The sequence below is a fragment of the Schistocerca piceifrons genome, chromosome 11 (genome assembly GCF_021461385.2).
Source record: "Schistocerca piceifrons isolate TAMUIC-IGC-003096 chromosome 11, iqSchPice1.1, whole genome shotgun sequence".
Classification (NCBI taxonomy): domain Eukaryota; kingdom Metazoa; phylum Arthropoda; class Insecta; order Orthoptera; family Acrididae; genus Schistocerca; species Schistocerca piceifrons.
Window position 1 is genome coordinate 93,393,800 of NC_060148.1, and position 25,424 is coordinate 93,419,223.

The 25,424-nt window shown below is 41.2% G+C and overlaps 1 protein-coding gene across 1 annotated transcript in view; it reads left to right on the plus strand.

Moving 5' to 3' along the window:
- The window catches only part of LOC124719741, a 100,396-nt gene that overhangs the window by 17,319 nt on the left and 57,653 nt on the right, over positions 1–25,424 (plus strand). The window contains exon 2 of the mRNA XM_047244943.1: positions 23,163–23,412. Within this exon, the coding sequence (XP_047100899.1) occupies positions 23,163–23,412 (250 nt within the window). The remainder of the gene's footprint in view (positions 1–23,162; positions 23,413–25,424) is intronic.

Consider the following 25,424-nt stretch of genomic DNA (forward strand, 5'->3'; position numbering starts at 1 on the left):
TACTCGACTATATCACAAATACACTCACTTAAAGACCAGAAAAATAAGAAGGAAACTTGTAGCTTGTCTAGCTGAAGAACTAAAAGAGGTAATGAATCTAAGAGGCGCTGCATACTGGGTATCCAAACTGGGCTCCAAGCTTGAAAATCGTTTGCTTACAAGCAGAAATGGAACAGAGTCAGGCAAGCTGAGAGAAATGCAAAACTCAGGTAGGCCCATACATTACCTGACAATAGAAATAGACCATCTGTCCAATGGAAAAACCTTTCTAATCTTGGTATAGGCAAAGGACAAGCTGCAGCTGATTCAACTGTCCCAGCTGAAGAACTGAACGAGCAGTTTACATTAAATGCAACCACAATTGAACCAAGAACGAAACAGAGACTCGCTGACTGCTTCATGTGGCTAGACAACTGTAGTCACAAAGAAGTTTATCTAAAGCATATTATTTGCAATACGATCAAAAAGTCATTAAGTATGTCACATAGAATTTATTAGACACAATGGCATCTGTAATGGGTCAACCGTTCCTTGCGTATTGAGAATAATATATCTTTGCTTCACACAGGTCGCAGTTTCCAAGGAGTAAAAACGACAACTGATGCAATTCAGCAACTCCTAGATTACACCTTAACACTAGTAGACAAGAAACTTCCAGCCATAGGCATTTTTCTTGACCTAACAAAGGCATTTGATATGGTCAGTCACAATATACTGGTCCAAAAAATTTATTCCCGTGGAATAAGGGGCACTGGCCATGACTGGTTTAAAAGCTACCTCAAAGACAGAAACCAATATATCCAAATGAATGTAACCAATCGACCAGGAATTGCTAATACTGTACAGTCATCTGCCCAAATCACAGAACATGGACTTCCCCAAGGCACAGTGTTGGGACTCTTATTATTCTTACTTTATATAAATTTACACAATAACAGAACCTTCCTCTTTGATGATGATACCACGATTATGATATCCAACTCAGATGAACATGCCGTAATAAACAGGAGCACATAACAACTAAACTCATGGCTTAATCCAAACAGACTACTCCTAAATAGAGAGTGACACACAGGAGATGGACAGTTTTTAATGAAATAATACTCAGCCAACTTTAAAATTAATGCATGTTTATTTACATAAAATCAAAGCTCATTATTTGCCATTTTAGTTAACAAAGTTATTGTGAAAAATAATGTCATCAAGGTGATGTCCATCATATCGAGGCAGGACTCGAGTCCTATCTCAAAACCCTCCATCTCACAGACTAAAATCTCTGCAGGGATGGCAGCAATTTCTTGAACGATTGCATTCTTCAACTCGTCCAAATTTCGTGGTTTGTGGCTATAGACACAGTTCTTAAGGTACCCCCACAGAAAAAAAAATCACATACTGACAAGTTGGGAGACCTGGAAGCCCAAGGAACATTGCCAAAATGTGAGATAATCCTCCCAGGATACATGCATCTAAGAACTGTCATTGAAGTGTTTGCAGTGTGCGATGTTGCCCCATCCTGCTGGAACCAAACACGTTTTAAAGGGATTCGTCATCTTCTTAGTTCCGGTTTCAAGAATGTTTCAAGCATACGAATGCAACGAACTGAATTAACAGTAATTGTGGCCCCGTTCTCTTAAAAAAGAATAAGGTCCATTAATGCCAACAGAGCCAAGAGCACGCCAGATTGTTACTTTTTCTGAGTGCAGAGGACACTGGTGGATAAGGTGTGGATGCTCTGGATACCAGTAACGTAGGTTTTGCTTATTCACAGTCCCGTTTAAATGAAAATTAGCTTCATTGCTCATCAATAAAATTTCATTTTCTTTCGATCCCAAAATCACTTGCATTCTGTAAGTGAAGTCTTCTCGTACAGCAAAATCGGTTTCCTTAAGTTGTTGGACAATGAGCATTTTTTAGGGATGGAATTTTCATTCTTTATGCAAAATTCGTCTAACCAATTCACATTGATTCGTAACTCACTAGCATGACATCTAGCTCATCGTCCTCGGCTTCTGACTGCCGCTTGCCTTACCCTTGCAACGTTTTTTGGTGTCGTTACTCTGCGTCTCGGGCCAGGATGCTTCTTATCCAGTATGTTTCCACTTGATCTGAAGTTTTCCTCCCATCTGAGGATTGTGTTACGGCTCGGAACAGCTCTGTGTCTACTGACATGAAACCGCGCATGAAACAATCGCTGTGTAGCAATAATAGACTCACCACTTTTCACGAAACTGTCATAGATAAACACTGCTCCATAGTGAGTGAGTAAATGAAATGGCGTCTTGTGTGGATCAGAAATATCCCCACCACTACCACATCCCACCACCGCGCCCTCAGTACTATGCAGTTCAAAACTGTCTGTCTCTGTGTTTCACATTGTATAAAAATGACAGCGGGTATTACTTTCCACAAAGTGCAAAATAAAAACCCACCAGTACCAAATATACCACTGAGTGATGATAAAATCAACTATGTAAAGGAAGCCAAATTTTGGGGGGTTACCATTACACACTTACAAGGAAAAGCCATCTTGATATAACCTACATCAAATTGAGTAAATCATGTATCAAGATTAGACAAATAAGGAACATTGTTAATACCAGCACCCTCACATCAATGTACTATGCTCTTTTCCACTCTATATTAAGCTACAGAATTACCTTTTGGGGCCACAGTGCAGAAGCAGTGAGGCTATTTAAACAAAAAAAAAAAAAAAGATAGAATAATATTATTCAAACAGAAGAAGAATCTTGTAAACCACTGTTCCAGAATCTGAACATGTTACCCCTCCCATGTCAGTACATACTGGACCTACTATGTTTCACCAAGAAAAATATTAGCAACTTAGATATAAACTCAGACTGACACCAACATGGTACAGGGTCAAAGAACCATCTACGAGTAATTCCCCATTCAACAAAACTATGCAGTAAAGGTGTAAAATATACGGGAATAAACCTCTACAATCATCTCCCAATAGCAGTGAAGAACATTACACAAGTGAAGGATTTTAAAGTAAAACTACGGTCACTCCTAATCGAACAATTTGAATAGCTTACTACAAATGCAGCAGAAGACAATTAGTCAATCTAGAGCTTAAAAATTCACTTTTTCAACAGAAATTTTAGGCTTACCTTAGGAGTAATCTTTAAAGATAGGAAAAGTTGTTCTTACACTGAAAAATGAGGTCTGTTGCCTGCAGAGTTCATAAACTGCCAATGCCATGCACAATGCCACATTTTCATGAAGTTTTGTACCAAATTTTGGAAACTGTTGCATATGAATGAAATATTCATACCTGTACTTGCTTCACTCAAACAGCATTCTGAATTTTTTATTGCAAGCTCATGCGACAAATCCTTAGTACCTGGTGTCTGTAGTGGATGCATTTTGCCAGAGGTGAACACTATCCATTGCACTAACAAGTGAGGTAATAGAAATACTTTTGTGCTTGACACTCCAATGATATTTGCAAACATGCACTGCCAACACCATGCACAATCTCACATTTTCTCTAAGTTGTGTAGCAAATTTTGAAAGCTGTTGCATATGAACGAAATATATGTATCTGTACATGCTTCACTCAGAGCCTACTGAATTTTGTATTACAATCTCATCTGACAAATCCTTACTACCTGGAGGCTATTACGTATCTATAGCAGATACATTTTACCGAAGTGAACACAATACATTGCACCAACTACAGTTGACTAAGAATCAAGAAACTGGTTTAAACTTTTATGTGAAACAACTTTTGGGGGTTTAAGTTTCTATAGATAACAAGAAAAGAAATACATGTTGATTCTTTCAAGTGCTTTTTCTCATTTTAAATTTATTATACTTTTTTCTCAGTTGCTGCAAGTATTCAAAGCAAACTAACATCTCTTGGGAAAAAATAGATATTCAGAATAAATTAACTCAATACTTTATTTCACAACATTATTTTATTTCCTACAAAATTTTATTTCACATTTTCTTTCTTACAACACAATATTTTCCAACAGATTTATTTCTTAAGCCCATATTCTAAGAGGGCAGAACAATGTTTAACAGATAAAAAGGTATAGAAGACACTGACAAGAGAATAAGTCTAGTAAAAATATAAGGGCCTAAACAAATTAACAACACAACATACAGACCTAGAAGGAACAAAAAATAAAAAAAAGAAGAGTACATAAATATATATTCTGTTAAGAGCAAAAGAATATCTAGGTTTACATAAAACAAATGAATCCAATTGGTCTGAAAACAGATGTGAAGTCCAAACGTATATTGAAAAAGGCTAAGAACTCCAGATACCTCTGTCTGTACTTTGTGTAGACATCAAGGTTCAAACATGAATAATAATAAACATCATCACCTTGGCAATTATTAACTCTAATCTAATAGGGATCAGGCATAGAATATTTAATGTCCCTTAAACAACACAGTTTTTATGTATAAATTCCTCCCACAACCTTTCTGGAATGTTTCTGTCACAGTCTTTCCAAAATGGTGATTTCTAATTTTAAAATACTCAAATAAAATTGATTTAATTAGAGCATTTATGTGATTTTCTGTGGGCTCAAAGTCCATAATATGTTCATTGATGGATTCAAAAACGCTACAATCAACTTCTGCCATAGCACATGAAACAAGAACAAACATGACATTTTTCTTTAGCAACATTCCCTTCGCCTGTTGCAACCAATAAGCTTGCTCTGCAAATGTTAATAACATCAGCAGAAGGCGTAACTAAACCTCCCACATTCTTTCTTTTGATTAGTTCAGTGTCACTGTCCACTGCCTAGTCAATTTGCACACAATTTATCCTGCTATGTATGCAACAACATTCCGTACATAATTTGACAGCTGTTCAAATGAGACAGCAGGAATGCTGTATGAGTGATCATGAGAGACTGATGCAACATCTAGGCCTAACTTTTCTGAATTACAATTGATAACGGATGTAAATGGGTTAGATTGCATTGCATCCAGTCCAGAAGATACACTGAGAATGGAACAATCTGCAGTATCCAAAGTTGATCCAAATTCTGACCCTCTTACCTGCTAATTGATAAGCAAACGTTTGTAGACTGCTTTGAATAACGTTTGTAGGCTGCTTTGAATCGAGCTGCTGTGGGATTGTTGTAACCACCACCATATCTTCTGATTAAGCTGAAAAATGTCTCTATGTGGTCCTGTAGCAATTTATATGTAAGCAAGAAATTTAGTTTTGGTTGAGAGCTGTCTGTGAGGGAAAGATATAATTTTCTTAGGCTCTGTATACATACAAGAAAGCCAAGGAAACTAGTCTTTCTGTTAGTATACAAAATAGATGGCCCATTAGCCTCAAGTCTCAGCTTCTGAATATATGTTTCCACTTCATCAAGAAATTGTAAAATGTGGCCAGCTGTCTGCATTGACTGAGGTGATTTATATCCTTTTGACAGGAGATTTCTACTATTGAAACAATCAAAAAGGTTGTTCATTGTCCTTATAAATTTAACTGTATGTTAAAATACACAGCCTTTAAAGTCAGCTAGCTGCAAATCTTTGTCAAGGAATACTAGAGCATTAGCTACACCACCACTAAATGTTTGCACAGCAATCCTTACATTCATTTTATGACAATACCACTCAACGTGTTCTTACTTTTGTAGCAGCCAGAAGTTTCTCCACTTTTTGCAGCTCATGTAATTTTAATACATAATCCCATTTTATTGGATTTCTGTTTCCATAGAAAAAGACACCTTTACCAGCTAATGTATTGCGTATTAACTTGAACTTGTGACATGGATCAAGGAATATGCAAACATCATCCTTACATAGAGGGTGTTTAGAAAAAGATTTCATTCTGCACGTTCAAAGACAGGCCCCTAGCTTGTCTACCATTGCAGTGTTTACGTGAGCACTTTCAAAAGTAACAGAAATTACTTCTGCTCCAGCATCATATGTAAATTTCAATGCCTCCTTAAGTAGGTTTGATTTTTCAGCAGCACCTAGGCCATTGACTAAAAAGTAGCCAATTGGAATTTTCCATGAACCATTAACAGCAGTCAACATGAATGTTAATGCCTCATTTGCCACAGGCAGCTTGTCAATGTCAAGATCTGCACCATAATCTATGTAACCAATAAACTTATTTCCACGAAATTCAACACGCTTCCTTATGGCAATCTCATCAACTGACATGGCACAAAGCAATTTCTTACCTTTGTTAATGAGTTCCTCACTCTTTATTCTAAGTGCTATTGCTGCTTCTTTACTGAAACCACGACCCCCATCAACAACACTGTACCACTTTCTTAATGTTCGTGGATGTGGCAGTGATGTTTTAAAATTTTTCCTTACATAGCTATATGCCTTGCTACTGTAAAAATTTAGTGTTAGATCAAAGGTCCGAAGAGCTGCTGGATACACATTTGCTTCTTTACCTTTACTGACATGTTGGAGCAACTCCGAAGTACCAGGTGGCAGCATCCGATAGCAAAAAGCCACATCATTTAAGCATAAGTGTTCCAGCCTGCAATCAGTCATACATTTTAAAAATGACAGGCATTGTAAATATACTAGCCTTTAGTAAATTAGCCAGGGATTCATTTATAACATGATTATTTTCAAGATTATTTATCAAAGATTTCAAAGACAAGACTTTCTTCTTCATCCCTCGAGATGACCACTGCAAGTTCTTTAACTTTCTGGCTTTGGTGCTAATCTGCTCTTGCCACATCCACCACTTTTTCCGCTATGCCAGGAGTACACAAATCACTATTCGAAAAGTCCCCAATATACCAGAAACTTTTGTTTTGTTTTTCGGGGTGTTCGTTTCCATATCGCATAACATCACTGTGAACAAAACAAAAATGCATGTTTTGAGGTATAATTTGTGGGTGAAGCATGTCCGAAATGGCACTTAATGTAACATGCTACAGTTCTATTCTAATACCATATTTTACTAACTCGCAGTTATCACACACATTCTAACAACATTCAGACTTACAGGCATTGGAAGCACAGATTTAAGAAGACAAGGCATCATGTAATGAATGCCTTCTAGTGTGTGATTTACGGAGCTTAGGCCTCTTCGATTTCATATGCTCTGAAAAAACGAAAAGTGTCGGGATAGCATCACTACTTAGTCAATTCCTTTCAGTCTTAGCCCTAAAAAACATCAGGTTTAAAAATGACAGACACTGTAAATACAAATTATAAATATACATTGTAACTAATAACTAACCTATCAAAACACCTCTCCTCGAAGTGCTTCGAGCAAAGGCGCATATGTGCAGATGGCTTAAAGTTTTTCCATTTCAGGGCCTGTATCCAAAGCTGCCTTCAGTTTTCATCCTTAGGGAACCTATGAGTAGGAACGAGGAACAGTTATACTTACTTCTGTAACCGAATTATCACAGATACTTTCCAAAATGTAGTATGAGTCTGACTTTACAGGCACCACTTCCAACACTTTAATTTACGTGATACTCTATTTCAAGTGTAAAAAACATATAAAAGTCACTTCAGCAGATTTCAATAAACGCATCTGCACTATCATAGAAACAGTTACATGTGAAATGTAATGCCATTTTCCCCGACAAAACTCTGAGTACAGCCATAAGCGCAACACGATACAACCGTGTTTTTCCAACATTCACATGACTTTAGGTCAAAGATGTTGGAGCCACGAAAATGATGTCAGGGACAGTCTATTATATTTACGGTCGAAGGTCTGCACACATCACACCGGGCAACTGGCGACAGCGATGCTTAGACCAACGGTCGCCGCTGGAACGAGCCAAAGCAGTGCCACCTAGGAACAAGGCCGCTACACTGCGTGTGTGACGTCAGCATAAGAGTAATACCACTACGCTACGAGTTGAGAGGAGAGAGACTAGTAGCTGCAAATATATATTGGACTTCACATTTATCAAATAATTCATTTATCTAAAATAAAAAGATATTCTAATACTTTCAATTATGTTTCCTTATTTTTTTATGATAAACTTCTTTTCGTAAATTCACCTTTAAACTTGGGTAATTTTCAAGTTAAGTGAAATTATGAATTATCTGTATAAATATCTGTTTACAGAAATCAAGGAAATGTTTGGGAAATCAATAAACAATGAATTAGTATTTGTGTTTACCTGTTAAAATATTTGTTTATTATCTAAAAGCACAAGAAAATAAACAGAGCCAAATTTTCAGTCCATTTTTCTCTTTCTCTTGAGGGTTGTAACATTATTTGTATTTACAATGTCGTTGGCCCTCTTTGTATAATTATTCAAAAGAATATTGACAGCAGCACCAATTATATTGTCAATGATTTCATGTACAGAGTGATTTGCATTGCAAGCAAACCCAACAAATATGTCATCAAGCAAGTTGCTATGACATACACAAAACAATACATTTCTTTGACACTTTTCCCAAAGAAATAACTCTTCTTTTTCTGCAAGCAGTTTCTGTGCAGTAACATATACACATGCTACACATATTATAACATCCTGATTAGGATAGCAGAGACCATCTCTACTGGTCACAGTTGTTAAATTATTTCTGTCATCTTTCACATTCTCATCATCTCCTGTTAGATAATTTTACGATAATCACATTTAAATTTCTTAATGACTGCATATGAGCAGTAACCACTTGTGTAGTGAAGTACAGGCCACACATCCTCATCTAATTCCTGTATATCAATATCTTCCACAATAACATTTAACTCTTCATTATATGTCACTTTTGGAAGGTCATTTATGTCTGTCTCATTAGAAAAAAATATCATCCTTGGCAATTAAAACATCACTCATTTTTTGGGACTTTAATGTTAATCATACATAGCTTTGTACCCTCAGTTTACTTTCTGTCCCAAAAATCCGTCTGATTGACACATGGTGATTACCACCACTCATCTGACAAAATTTACCAAACCTGCTTTCCAGGTCATCAGTTTGAACCTTGCCTGTTAGAAAGTATTGCCTCTTTTTCTCATTGAGCCAATACCTAGCCAGATCCACTAATGCAAGAGTGGTATGCCTAAGAGCTAAATGTGTTTGTCTGCTAAGACCAATTAAACCCTGAGAATTTTCCTTTATTAACCAATATGCAAACGGATGTAGGAACTCTAGTATGTGCTCAGAATTCCTGGTTATTGGTTCCTGAAACTTATTTAATAACCTTTGACCTTTTATCAATGTTCTTACATTAACTGCATCCCACCACTTGCAAATGATCGCAGTAAAAGTTGCAGTATCGTTGCAGTATTCAATATTGTGTTTAGAGCCTAATTCCCTGAGAGCAATTGCCGTTGTATGGTCAAAAATATGGAGAGCAAGTTTTACATTCTGCCTTTCTATGGTTGAGGGATATAGTAATTTAAGACATAGCTTGTTTGCAAATTTTAGTAAATTTGCCTTTTCCAGCAAATGAAGAGATTTCAAACTATTGAAAGATGCACCATCCAGCTCATTATTAAAATGTGGAAACTCTAATTTCTTCTTTCTGATTCAGCCAATTGTTATTTATGCATTTTAATAGGTGCACACTATCAAATAGAAAATAAAAAGTCCTACTTCCAGCACCTGGAGAAGGGTGTCGGTATTTAATTTTAAGTTTGGGTGGATCACTGAAGTAAGATACAGCTTTCTTATTGATGGCATTATTATCAGATACAATACCAACAACTTCAAACCCTGTGCTTTCTAACTTCAACACAATATCCTTAAGGAAGGTGAAAAGAGTAGGGGCCTGCATGACTCTGACCAGCAGAATATGAGCTACATCAGTGTACTGTGTATCCAAACTACGCGCCATGAATACGTAGGCTGCAGATGCACATTCACTACTATTATAGGCCTGGCCAACTATGTTTCCCCCTTTTGTAGTCCATCTGTGACTTTAAATGAATTTAATCCATCAAGAGGAGAACTGTCCGGTCTTCTTCAGTTAAAAATCTCACTTTCTTAGTTATATATCCAAGAAAATGGGCAGGAACTTGTTCAAGGGCAGGATTACTATCAAATCCACCACATATTCTAGTCAGAGTAGCATGGCTAAGCGTAGTTATTCTACCACGGCTTCTTAAAAACTTGTAACAGTGAGGAGAAATAGAGTGAACTAATGACCACAAAACTAAAATATCCCATGAATATCTAGCACTATTCTTCTTGTATTTTAGCAATGAAACCCGTTCTTTTGTAAAGTTTATAATTTTATGTTTATCTGGCAACTTTTCAGATAAATTATTCAAAATAGTGGTTATTAGGTTCCTGAGCTTCTCTGTTGCTAAATTTTAATTTGACAATATTAAGAATATTAGTTAATTGTGTTTTGGTACTTACAGTTGTTGTTGTTGTTGTGGTCTTCAGTCCTGAGACTGGTTTGATGCAGCTCTCCATGCTACTCTATCCTGTGCAAGCTTCTTCATCTCCCAGTACCTACTGCAGTCTACATCCTTCTGAATCTGCTTAGTGTATTCATCTCTTGGTCTCCCTCTACGATTTTTACCCTCCACGCTGCCCTCCAATACTAAATTGGTGATCCCTTGATGCCACAGAATATGCCCTACCAACCAATCCCTAATCTTCAGCATTCTTCTGTAGCACCAAATTTCGAAAGCTTTTATTCCCTTCTTGTCTAAACTATTTATCGTCCACATTTCACTTCCATACATGGCTACACTCCATACAAATACTTTCAGAAATGACTTCCTGACACTTAAATCAATACTCGATGTTAACAAATTTCTCTTCTTCAGAAACGCTTTCCTTGCCATTGCCAGTCTACATTTTATATCCTCTCTACTTCGACCATCATCAGTTATTTTGCTCCCTAAATAGCAAAACTCATTTACTACTTTAAGTGTCTCATTTCCTAATCTAATTCCCTCAGCATCACCTGACTTAATTCGACTACATTCCATTATCCTCGTTTTGCTTTTGTTGATATTCATCTTATATCCTCCTTTCAAGACACTGTCCATTCCGTTCAACTGCTATTCCAAGTCCTTTGCAATCTCTGACAGAATTACAATGTCATCGGCGACCTCAAAGTTTTTATTTCTTCTCCATGGATTTTAATACCTACTCCAAATTTTTCTTTTGTTTCCTTCACTGCTTGCTCAATATACAGATAGAATAACATCGGGGAGAGGCTACAACCCTGTCTACCAAGTTTTATGTATACTGTCTACACTGCATTGCTAAGTATATTTTTAAGGTCTTGTCAAAGATCTTGAGCTTCACACCTATTCCAGTATATCACACACATTTAATTCCTAATAAATTACAATGAACCATGAAATTTTACAGATATGGATATCAAGCTATAGGTTGCAGAAGAATCAAATTTTTTCACTGAATAGTTTTCTTAAAATCTGGTGTTAAGTAATTCATAGCTGCCATCATATCCGCTCCACTGCTTTGCCAAGAAGACACGTGGCTGTCGCTCTGTGGTGTGCGTGCTGCAGCGACAAGATTCAGACACGTTTGAATTCAAACGTCGCCAGTTGCAGCGAGAGACAGGCAGTGACACAGATGTTGCTCACTTAGGGCACTTCCATAACTACACCTGCGGTTGTGTTTTGTCGCCTGAAGCTGTCGCTCGCTTTTGTCGCACACGTAGGACATGGCCTTAGACCTAAGTAAAGCTTTTGACGTTTCAGACTTCAACATTTTGCTTGTCAAATTTAGCAACCCAAGTGCCTTTCCAGGTGCTTTGCAGTGGTTTTGCTCATACCTGACGTCTCGCCAGCAGTGTGTCATGTCTCGCACCTAAAATCACAGTGGAGGCAGGTCGTATCAGGCAATCCCCTGGGTTCAGCGTTGGGTCTTGTACACTACATTTTGTACGTCTACGATGTGTCATCAGTTTTGTCCTACTGCAAAAGCCACATGTACACAGATGACCTTCAGTTGTAGCCAAGTGCAAAACCAATAAACCTCAAGAGAGCTATCGAGAATCTCAGTAGTGACTTATGTGCACTATCAAAATGGAACCAGAATACGGGGCTAAAGCTCGACCTACGTAAAAACCCAAATAGTACTGGTTGACCGTTCTAAGCTGATTAGCCCGAATTTTCAAGAATTTCTTGAAATGTCCCCATGTGAGTCGTTCCATTAATCTTGGGAAGCCACCTTCACTTTTGCTACAATTCTCAGTGACTCGAATGTTTGGCACGACTATGCCTGGAGAGAAAGATATACAAGACAATGTGTGATATTACAGCGACATTTCAACATCAAAGGAGAATGTCTTTTCCAATTTCAAATTCAAAGCTATGTTCAGTATGTGTCTGTGTAACCCATTATCATGTATTCACGTCATATCTGTCCTGTTGCCACTGTCATCTGCTAGTATGAATGTGTGGTCTGTCTGTAGCTGACTGAGTTTCCTTAGTCACCAAGAGGTTGCCTTTGTTAAGGACTGGTTAGGCAACCTTATCCACTGTGAGGTTGGTACAGGTTGAAACCGCTTATGCTCTGGGCCCTTCTGCATTGCTTTGTAGACCCTGGTGACAGGGCAGGTTAGTTTTACTCTCCCCTAGGACGCCGGTGAGTAAGGATTCTCTGAGTAGTAGCTCTAGTTGCTAAGCTGAAGTGTGTAGTAGTTAGCTTTGCTTGAGTTTCCGGTATTTGCTCTGGTGTGTGGCATTGATGATTGTGCCACACCAGCTATTTAAGTCAGGGAACGGTATTACACTACTGGCCATTAAAATTGCTACACCATGAAGATGACGTGCTACAGACGCGAAATTTAACCAACAAGAAGAAAATGCTTTGATATGCAAATGATTAGCTTTACAGAGCATTCACCCAAGGTTGGCGCCGGTGGCGGCACCTACAACGTGCTGACATGAGGAAAGTTTCCAGCCGATTTCTCATACACAAACAGCAGTTGACCGGCATTGCCTCGTGAAACGTTATTCTGATGCCTTGTGTAAGGAGGAGGAATGCATACCGTCACGTTTCCAATTATGATAAGGTCAGATTGTACCCTATCGCGATTGCGGTTTAGCATATCACGACATTGCGGCTCGCGTTGGTTGAGATCCAATGACTGTTAGCAGAATATGGAATCGGTGGGTTCAGGAGGGTAATACAGAACGCTGTGCTGGATCCCAACGGCCTCGCTTCACTAGCAGTCGAGATGACAGGCATCTTATCTGTATGGCTGTAATGGATCGTGCAGCCACGTCTCAATCCCTGAGTCAACAGATGGGGACGTTTGCAAGACAACAACCACCTGCACAAACAGTTCGACGATGTTTACAGCAGCATGGAGTATCAGTTTGGAGACTGTGACTGTGGTTAGCCTTGACGCCGCATCACAGACATGAGCGTCTGCAATGGTGTACCTGACAACGAACCTGGGTGCACGAATGGCAAAACGTCATTTTTTCAGATGAATCCAGGTTCTGTTTTCAGCATCATGATGGGCACATCCGTGTTTGATGACATCGCGGTAAACGAACATAGGAAGTGTGCCATACTGGCGTATCACCCAGCGTGATGGTATGGGGTGCCATTGCTTGCACGTCTCGGTCACCTCTTGTTCGCATTGACGGCACTTTGAACAGTGGACGTTACATTTCAGATGTGTTACGACCTGTGGCCCTACCCTTCATTCGATCCCTGCGAAACCCTACATTTCAGCAGGATAATGCACAACCGCATGTTGCAGGTCCTATACGGGCCTTTCTGGATACAGAAAATGTTCAACTGCTGCCCTGGCCAGCACATTCTACAGATCTCTCACCAATTGAAAACATCCGGTCAATGGTGGCCGAACAACTGGCTCGTCACAATACGCCAGTCACTACTCTTGATGAACTGTGGTATCGTGCTGAAGCTGCATGGACAGCTGTACCTGAACACGCCATCCAAGCTCTGTTTGACTCAATGCCCAGGTGTATGAAGGCCGTTATTATGGCCAGAGGTGGTCATTCTGGGTACTGATTTCTCAGGATCTATGCACCCAAATTGCGTGAAAATGTAATCACATGTCAGTTCTAGTATAATATATTTGTCCAATGAATACCCGTTCATCATCTGCATTTCCTCTCGGTGTAGCAATTTTAATGGCTAGTAGTGTAATTTCATTGATTCAGTTTATTCGATATCTTTTGTGCAACTGCAACTTGGCGTGGACACGGATGAGTGATGCTGTCGCATTGATGTACAGTTTTAGTTAGTTTTGTGTATCATATATGAATGTGTTGAGGACTTTGTGAACTGCTTGTGTTAAATTTTACCATCTAATTTGTGTTTCATACCCACGGAGTTAGTAGCTTGTACTCTGCTGCAGCACGTGGACGCTCCAGTTCAATGAAAGCATCTCTTGTGTGCAAACTGAAGCCTCAGTTTCATTGCAGCTGACCTGTATGCCTGCATACAAGTGAAGAAATTTCGATACCTTCCATCTTATCAACATACACTGTATCTTACATCTCCCTTGGCCTTAATGGTCTTGTGGGAACAACATCCCCATCAGATGAAACTCCTCTCTGTCCCACTCCATCGTTTAATTACTTTCTGAAAGTCCTTCTCAGTAGCAGCACTCTTGAATAACCTCCTGTAGTATATTAAGGAACTGAATAACATCTCCAGCTTCAGAAGACATTTAATTACATGTCTACTAAAGGAAAAACAATGATTAGCATTGTTGCCATATGCATTCTTTCTGACCAGATCTTCCTAATTTTCCAGTATTCTGAGCTCATGTAGTCTCCTTAAATTTCCTTTTCCCAGAACTTACTATGTAATGAAACATGTATTTTGTGCTCCTATAAATCCTTCTTACATCTCCCAGTGATGATTGACATTATTATTATTATTGTTGTTATGATCATGTCTATTAGTGGCAGCACCAACAGAGAAACAAGTACAGCAAGTATTAACTTTATTAGTTCTTAGTGAGTCTTACATTGTCACTATGGACATTGTAATCATATTAATACTATTTGTCATATTAAAATGCCGATGACCTCGATGTCAAGCGCCCATTCTTCATATTAAAATTGGGATTTCTTAGGTAACTTGTAGAGGGCCAGTGTCCTCAGAATAAGCTGCTGGATATTTAAAATTACATAAAAAACATCAAAGACGACGCTTATCAGAATTCACAGAGCTTGCTCACTGAAATTGTGCTGATACTGGTGGCACAAAGGCACACACGAAACTTTGTTTTCATAGGGGTTTATGGTTTATAAATGCCAAAACTCAGCTAGTCTATGTTGTGGAGATGCAGTTAATACTCGTTCCCAACTGCAGGCCAGCATGCTGGATGCGACCTATCATTACACTCAAGAGTGATGCATCACACACACACACACACACACACACACACACACACACACACAATAGGCTTGCCTCATTAACTACTCGTATCTAAGCCTCAGCTTTTGTTATCAGCAGAAATATACTCAAAACACAGTCATAAAGTTCACTGCCTGCGTGACTTTACATGGACAACTTTATTAGCACGGACTGTGCTCAAACAAAGCTTACTGTGGAATCATGACACAGTGACTCAGTAAATGTCTTTCCAATTCGACTTCTGAGTCACGTCTCTTCTGACTATGGTGTGTTGCCCACTCTGTTGATTCTTGATGGTAATGGGGTCAGACACTACAGTTCACCAAATATAAACTCTGCTTGTAATTATATCATTCTCTACAATTTACTGACGCACAGGTCAAGTCTACTTTCATAAACACTGTGAATTCTCTACTGTCCACCAGAACAAAATGTGAAGCAGATTATTTTTTCCTTTGGGCTGTCTCCGGTGTTGGAGTTGTCTGCAGGAACCAAAGAGAAGGGGAAGAGAAGCATTAACTTTTACCTTGTCTTGTTTTTGTATTCCCTGCACCTGCTCCTACACATCCCAGATCCCACTGCCTCAGTCCGCAATGCTGACTGGCAGTATTTTGGGCCTGCCAGCTGCCCTGGCCCTGAATGTGGTATCCAGCCTCCTTGCACCCCAGCCACTTCCGAATAAATCCTGATAGGCTCGTTCAAACTCAAATATCTCCACTATGTACACTCTGGTTGTTATGCTGCTTTCACCAGTCTTAATGTAATGAAATATCACATCAGTTAACACGTTCTCCAGCTATTTACCTCTGTTTATTACACTAAATTGCTTAATTCATTCAATTATGAAACTGAGCATGTGCACAGTTATGACAGCACACTGCCACATCTGATGCTGCTCATATTTGTGGCCTTAACAATGGCTCTAACCCGACAGGGCTTCGAGCTGAACTAAACTCGGACAGCCAATACAGCTATGTCATCCCGTACTGCTGCGAGTACGTGCCAGAGTTCAGTGGCAACAGAGTGATGTGTGCCAGGTTTTTGACAACCCCCAACCAGATGTTTACAGTGCATGATATAGTTGGAGAACGTTCTGTTGATGGTGACAGTTAAAACCCTCTATATCAGAGTACATTAGAACAATGCGTGGTTTTGAATTATTTTGTTGAAAGATGATGCCACGGGGATTACAGAGGTAGGCAGAACCACAGGTTTCAATACATTACAAATACAGGGTGATTATAATTAAACTTTCAAACCATGTAGAAATAATATCACTGGTCAGAATGACATAAAATTGCAATGGAATATTATCAGAGGAGGAGGAAGATGTATGGCAAAAGAAAAATAAATAATTACAAAATGTAGCAATAGATGCCGCTGTAAGCATCATAATTTAATAGTGGTCAACTACAAATGACAAATGAATCAGATTAGATTAGATTAATACTAGTTCCATGGATCATGAATACGATATTTTGTAATGATGTGGAACGAGTCAAATTTTCCAATACATGACATAATTAAGTTAATTTAACAACATACTTAAGTTAATATAACAACTTTTGATTTTTTTTGCTTTTTGTTTATTTTTTATTTTTTTTTAATAATTTTTTTCCCCCTTAATTTATATCTAAAAATTCCTCTATGGTGTAGAAGGAATTGTCATTCAGAAATTCTTTTAATTTCTTCTTAAATACTTGTTGGTTATCTGCTAGACCTTTGATACTATTTGGTAAGTGACCAAAGACTTTAGTGGCAGCAACAATGTCTAAGGTTTACATTTGATGTTAAACAAATTGTATTACTCAGTGTGCATGGGTGTACAAGTATGATATTGTTAGTTATGTAAGCCCATTCCCCACAGCAAGGTCACATCACATCAGATGGGAAAAATCAGTTTTTAATTGTCCTCAGGCCAAAAACCACAAAAAAGCATCACTCACATGGGCTTTTTGATTGTCCTGAAGCCAAAAACCGCATAAAAAGCATCAATCAAAATCAAATCAGATTATTAATTTCTTTGTGACTGGCGCAAAACGTGTTCCATATGCTGTCTATCGTTTTCTGCAAGTTGAAATCGAGAAACGGCACGTTCCACAACTGATCGAAGTGTTTCCAGGGTCATGTTCAGAATGTGTTGTGCAATGTGTGCCTTCAATGCAGTTATGTTTACAATTGGAACACTTAATGCAACATCTTTCAAATAGCCCCACAGCCAAAAGTCTCAAGAATTAAGGTCAGGTGATTGGCACGGCCAGGCTGTAGGGAAATGGCGGCTGATAATTCTAGCATTTCTGAAATGTCACTTCAGCAGCTGCTTAACTGGATGTTCAATGTGCGGAGGTGCACCATCTTGCATAAAAATGATCCCATCCATGCTGTTAGAGAGCTGGAATGACGTTGCGTGAAAGTCTCTCATAGCGCTTACCAGTGACGGTACAGGTAACAGGACCAGATGCACCAGTCTCTTCGAAAAAATATGACCCTATGGTAAATGATGCCGTAAACCTGCACCAAACAGTAACCTTTTCAGGATGAAGTGGTACTAGTTGATTTACCTGTGGATTTTTCGTTGCTCATATTCAACAATTCTGTGAATTTACGTATCCTGTCAGATGGAAGTTGGCTTCATCTGTCCGCAAAATCTTCCACGGCCAGTCGTTGTCCACTTCCATGCGAGCAAGAAATTCTACAGCAAAGGTCTCTCTTGCTGGCAGGTCAACAGGGTGCAACTCGTGCGTACGGGAAATTTTGAATGGATAGGAAAGAAGGATGTTTCGTAGGATTTTACGCACCGTGCTCACGGGTATGTCCAACGTTGGGACAGTTCTCCGTGCACCACACGTTTGCACTCCACCACTCGCCTCCTCTTGCACTGCTGTGGCTTCTGCTTCCACTGACGTCGAACCAATTCCTTTCCTCCCTCTGCCAGGTTGTGCACCAGAAGAACCCGTCTTTTCAAATTTCCGATTCATTTACTCCAGACCCACGGCAGTTATCGGACTGACACCTTTTTTCAAACTCTTCAATGTCCTGAACTTCTGCAGAGCGACGTGTGCACAGTCATCATGCTTGTAACACAGCTTTAAAAATGGAGTGCGATCCTGCATTGAGACAGTCATGGTGAATGTCGCACATGCGAAAGGAGGAAAACCTGTGTGCCCGACATCATTATACCGTCAGTGGGTCATGTGAATGACAGGTGTTTTCATTCACGTATTCTGAGACATATAGCTCCATATGTTGATCAGTTTTCATAGTGGTACTTACTGGCAGATTAAAACTGTGTGCCCGACCGAGACTCGAACTCGGGACCTTTGCCTTTCGCGGGCAAGTGCTCTATCAACTGAGCTACCCAAGCACGCCTCACGCCCCATCCTCACTGCTTTACTTCTGCCAGTACCTCGTCTCCTACCTTCCAAACTTTACAGAAGCTCTCCTGCGAACCATGCAGAACTAGCACTCCTGAAAGAAAGGATATTGCGGAGACAAGGCTTAGCCACAGCGTGGATGATGTTTCCAGAATGAGATTTTCACTCTGCAGTGGAGTGTGCGCTGATATGAAACTTCCTGGCAGATTAAAACTGTGTGCCAGGCCGAGACTCGAACTCGGGACCTTTTTCCTTTCGCGGGCAAGTGGCTAAACCATGTCTCCGCAATATCCTTTCTTTCAGGAGTGCTAGTTCTGCAAGGTTTGCAGGAGAGCTTCTGTAAAGTTTGGAAGGTAGGAGACGAGGTACTGGCAGAAGTAAAGCTGTGAGGATGGGGCATGAGTCGTGCTTGGGTAGCTCAGTTGGTAGAGCACTTGCCCGCGAAAGGCAAAGGTCCCGAGTTCGAGTCTCGGTCCGGCACACAGTTTTAATCTGCCAAGAAGTTTCATATCAGCACACACTCCGCTGCAGAGTGAAAATCTCATTCTGGAATTTTCATAGTATTTTTTTCTTCTTCTGCCATATGTTTTCCCCTTCTCTGATAATATTCCGCTGCAATTTGACGTCATTCTGACCAGTGGTGTTATATCTATAACGCTTTGAAAGTTTAACTCACTTATAATCGCCCTGTATAAAGGCTGCTGTGCGAAGTACCATCTATGTACTGTGTACCAAATGGTGCACTTTTCTATGATGTCAGATGCTGGCCGTGTGTGAGAATGACGAATGCAACCTGGCAACCTTCACTCTATCTGGAGCCTCCACAATGCATCTATCCACCGCGAGGTTGTAATGGGAACTGGGACTCAGAAGGTGATGTTCTGCCAGTCCTGTGTCCAGCACCTTCATCGGGTGCCCCACTGCTGGCACGCCTCTCTCTGCTTCTCTAGTACCTCCCGCCGCGGAAGTCGAACACGCGCCAGAACAAATGGACGTGGTCAGCCCATAGAGGGCTCCGCATCTGCGGCGGCTATTCCGCGCAGCGGCTCTCACGCAGCGAGGGCACCACTGCTACACCATGTGCAGACCACAGCCAATAGCCGCTCCCTCCGGTTTCGTATATAGGGACCCGCTCTGACCTAGTCCAGCCCCCTCCTTTCCTGTGTCCTTTTCCCGGGCTCCCTCTCCCCCCTTCCGCCCTCCTTCTTCCACACCTCCCCTCTCTTTGCCTCCTTCTCTCCTCCGAGTCCTTTTACATTTCCCTCCTCTGCCTCCTCTCATTCCGTCTCGTGCCTGCCCTTCTCCCCCTTTATTAGTCCTCTCCCTCCTTGGTTCCCTCCCCCTTTTCGTTTTTTCCTCTCCTCCCTCCTTGTTTTTCCCCCCTACTCCAGGTGTCCCCCCCCCCCCCCCCCCCCATCTGCCTTGGATCGGGAGTGCCATCTTTGTGCTGCCTTTTTCGTGCAGTGTTTTACAGTGTGTTTTTCCAGTGCGTGCTCCGTGTTGTGTCTTTTGGGAAGTGTAGCGAACAGCCATCATACTGCCGCTGGGTGAGCCTTTTTTTTGTTTTTTTTTTTTTTTTATCACTTGCGAACAGAAACCAGACTGTCGCCATGTTTTTTAATGGTGTGTCTACTATGCTACTTGTCAGATTCCTGTGTATTTTATCAACATTGCCATCCCCTTTTGCTTTCTGCTTTAACTTTCCGCATTCTTACGCCATTTTCCACTTTAAATCACCATTTTATCGCCTGTTTTTTCTTGTTTCTTTCTTCTTCCTTTTTTTAAAAAAAAAGTCTGTAGGCTGTAGAGCAGCGTACTAAGCTGCTGCCAGCCCGCCCCCTTCGGGGGGAATTGAAAATCAATAAAGAAAAAAAAAAAAAACCCTAGTCCAGTCAGTCTGGTACTCACTCTGGATTGCGTCTCTATCTCGGCGGTCCTGCGTTCTGGTCGTTGCTCGTTGTTGCCATTTGCCTGGCTCTGGTTCTGAGTGGATTTACTGTTGGTGTTTGGTGTCGTGGTTTCTACAAGCCCCATTGTTTATCTCTTCCTTGTTGTGTCGGTCATAGTCGTTGACGGTTGTTGTCGGTCTGTCGTCCGACTCGTCCTTGTGTTTACCCGGTGGTGCGTGCTCCACCGCTGGCGGCTTCCCCGCCTGGCGGCTCCGATCCACAGCCCAAGGCGTTCGTGTGGTTGGTTTTGGTTACTACAGCTTCAACATCAATGGAGCCCACAGCATTAGTTTTTGCCGATAGCTGAAATGCTGGCAGCTGGCCGCGGTGGCTGAGTGGTTCTAGGCGTTTCAGTCCAGAACGGCTGGTTTGAATCCTGCCTCGGGCATGGATGTGTGTGGTGTCCTTAGGTTTAAGTAGTTCTAAGTGTAGGGTACTGATTACCTCACATGTTAAGTCCCACAGTGCTTAAAGCCATTTGAAATGCTGGCAATCTGCCTGTTGAAGCCCGTATTACATTTGTCAGCATGTTGACTTTACGGATTGCTGCTTTCGTATTGTCGGCATTTCAGTGGCGAGATGTGTGGATGTAGATCTTGTTCCATTGGCACTACATCAAGGGTGAGACTTGGCCTCCTCAATAATTTTCTGCCATTCCTCTCTGGACTTTGCCGTGGACCCCCAATTACGGCAACTGACTCGGACAGCGTCCTCTCCGACCTCGCCACTCCGACTCGACCTCTTCTTCCTCCAGGTTCACTGCAGCAGGCTTTCCTTGGGGGATCTGTCTCATCGAGTCACATTACGTGTCCAGTCCATCTCAGTCCACACAGCTTTATGAACGCGATCCACACAGCTTTATGAACTCAATCACATCATCCTCCTTATAGTAGTCATAAAGTTCGTCATTCTTTCGTCACAGACACAGACCGCACTGCAGTTCCTTCTCTAAATCCTCACACAAACGAAAAAATGGCTGACATCGAAATAAGTGTCCAAGGAATAGAAAAGCAACTGGAATCACTCAACAGAGGAAAGTCCACTGGACCTGACGGGATACCAATTCGATTCTACACAGAGTACGCGAAAGAGCTTGCCCCCCTTCTAACAGCCGTGTACCGCAAGTCTCTAGAGGAACGGAGGGTTCCAAATAATTGGAAAAGAGCACAGGTAGTCCCAGTCTTCAAGAAGGGTCATCGAGCAGATGCGCAAAACTATAGACCTATATCTCTGACGTCGATCTGTTGTAGAATTTTAGAACATGTTTTTTGCTCGAGTATCATGTCGTTTTTGGAAACCCAGAATCTACTATGTAGGAATCAACATGGATTCCGGAAACAGCGATCGTGTGAGACCCAACTCGCTTTATTTGTTCATGAGAGCCAGAAAATATTAGATACAGGCTCCCAGGTAGATGCTATTTTTCTTGACTTCCGGAAGGCGTTCGATACAGTTCCACACTGTCGCCTGATAAACAAAGTAAGAGCCTACAGAATATCAGACCAGCTGCGTGGCTGGATTGGAGAGTTTTTAGCAAACAGAACACAGCATGTTGTTATCAATGGAGAGACGTCTACAGACGTGCCTCAGGGGAGTGTTATGGGATCATTGCTTTTCACAATATATATAAATGACCTAGTAGATAGTGTCGGAAGTTCCATGCGGCTTTTCGCGGATGATGCTGTAGTATACAGAGAAGTTGCAGCATTAGAAAATTGCAGCGAAATGCAGGAAGATCTGCAGCGGATAGGCACTTGGTGTAGGGAGTAGCAACTGACCCTTAACATAGACAAATGTAATGTATTGCGAATACATAGAAAGAAGGATCCTTTATGGTATGATTATATGATAGCGGAACAAACACTGGTAGCAGTTACTTCTGTAAAATATCTGGGAGTATGCGTGCGGAACGATTTGAAGTGGAATGATCATATAAAATTAATTGTTGTTAAGGTGGGTACCAGGTTGAGATTCATTGGGAGAGTGCTTAGAAAATGTAGTCCATCAACAAAGCAGGTGGCTTACAAAACACTCGTTCGACCTATACTTGAGTATTGCTCATCAGTGTGGGATCCGTACCAGATCGGGTTGACGGAGGAGATAGAGAAGATCCAAAGAAGAGCGGCGCGTTTCGTCACAGGGTTATTTGGTAACCATGATAGCGTTACGGAGATGTTTAATAAACTCAAGTGGCAGACTCTGCAAGAGAGGCACTCTGCATCGCGGTGTAGCTTGCTCTCCAGGTTTCGAGAGGGTGCGTTTCTGGATGAGGTATCGAATATATTGCTTCCCCCTACTTATACCTCCCGAGGAGATCACGAATGTAAAATTAGAGAGATTATAGCGCGCACGGAGGCTTTCCGGCAGTCGTTCTTCCCGCGAACCATACGCAACTGGAACAGGAAAGGGAGGTAATGACAGTGGCACGTAAAGTGCCCTCCGCCACACACCGTTGGGTGGCTTGCGGAGTATAAATGTAGATGTAGATGTAGCCAATGAAACCCTGTCTGCACAGCACAGTCAGTGTACAGCCCTCTTGTGTTTTGCAGAAAGCTACGACGTGTACGTGAAGTGCGACGAGCTGGCGCCGCCGTTCGCTGTAGTGTCGGCAGTGGCGGCGCTGGTGCCGAGCAGCAGTAGCAGCCCCTGCGGGCCGCCGGTAGGCGACGAGGAGGAGGGGTGCGGGGGCGCCGTGGAGGTGGTCCGCGGCCTCGCCAGGTCCACACCAGACCAGCTGCAAACCTGGCACCTGTGTTCCATCATCGCTGACCGTTGCTTCCGCTCGTGCTCTGCACGGGGGTATGTACGCCACTGGAGGCCCAGGCCATTAACCGTTCATGTTCTTCCCTTCCTAAGTTTCCTCTATGCACTATCACCTATCTTTCCTACTTTCCGAGACTATCATCTGTTACAAAGTGCACCACACAAGACTCTGGTCCACCTGCCCCTCCCCCCCTCCGTAGGAGACAGCGAACTGGTGCCTTGCAGCACCACCTTTATCTGTGATAATGGCCTCTATTCTGTGAGGAAGGAAGTCCACAACTTTCCTCATGTACAGGGGCTGGTCGAAGGTACGGAAACACCGAGAGAAGCGCATGCTCGAACCAGAATGCAGATGCTAGCTACCCTGGATTGTTGTGCTGTCGAATTTGACCACAAACGGAGCATGTGCAATGTCCTCAATACCACTATGAGATCAAAAGTATCTGGACACCTGGCCTCCATCGGTAATGCTGGAATTCAGTATAGTGTTGGCTCACCCTTAGCCTCGATGACAGTTTCCACTCTTGCAGGCATACGTTCAGTCAAATGCTGGGGAATGGTAGCCCATTCTTCACGGAATGCTGCACTGAGGAGAGGTGTCGATGTGAGTCAGTGAGGCCTGGCACAGCGTTCCAAAATGTGTGTTCTATAGGATTCAGCTCAGGACTCTGTGTAGGCCACTCCATTACAGGGGTGTTATTGTTGTGTAACCATTCCGCCACAGGCCGCGCGTTATGAACAGGTGCTCGAGCGTGTTGAAAGATGCAGTCACCATCCCCAAATTGCTCTTCAACAGTGGGAAGCAAGAAGGTGCTTAAAACATCAGTGTAGAACTGTGCTGTGATAATGCCACTCAAAACAACAAGGGGTGCAGCCCCATCAATGAAAAACATGACCACACCGCAACAGCACTGCTTCTAAATTTTACTGTTGGCACTGCACACTCTGGCAGATGACAGATGTTAACTTGTGGCTCTTTCTGCACTCTCACATACCATCAGTGTTTGCCATTCCAATAGTATCTTTGGTTCGAGGTCATTATTACACAGTGCAAAGACCCTGACTTTGCCAGTGTGTTTATCACATTCCTTAAGACATTGCTTTGAAATAATTCTAATAAGTTTACTTTGTAATATTTCAGTGGACTAGACTTTCAAGAAAATAATAAAATCTATATGTACTTATAATCTGAAAATAACATTGAGAAATGTAAAAAAAAAAATAATTTGGTGTGTATGAGGTACTGTGTTTCAGAGCTATAATTTCTGACTACATATGGACCTTTAAGAGTTAAATGAACGATTATGCTCTAACCAGGTAGTGTCTGTAAATGTTTTCTGTTTTTACACTCCTCATTTCTGTCATAATACCAACAAAGAGGATGTTTAAATGAAATAAGATCTCTATGCAGGCTTTCCACAAAACAGGTGATGCTTAGGGGTCATTTATTCTCAAGCTACGCTTGATGTGCCTCCATTAATGAAAAAGTGATTGATATGCACTTCCATCTACGTCATGTTCAGTGCTTCTTATGCTTTTACCACTAAATAACTATATAAATGAATATGGCCCAAAAAAGATGCAATTAATGGTTTCATGAAACGGATTACTCGAACCTAAGCAAACATGTAACAGAAGGTGATGATTTATTTTACTGCCCATCTCTCAATATGCATACTATTTTCTTTGAAGGCTCATTCACATCCAGTTTACACTGATCTTGCATGGGTAGGTACTTCTGATTGGATGGGAAAAAGAATGCGTGTCAACATCACACAAAGCTGCCATCGAAAGCACTTTAAAAAACATTCATAAAACAAGGTTCTCAAGACACAAACAGGCGAACACAAACTAATGTCCAATTGCACTCTGTAACTGTTTATTAAAAAGAGGCTCCCTCGACACACATCACTGCATGGTTCAGAGGAAAGATTGACTATTGTGAGTGGAATGACTCTCATGGTTGGAGAGAAAGGACAACATTTGGTCGTGCAATCTACACACACCAAGGAAATCAAAGAATGAACAGGGGGATCAGTCATGTCAGA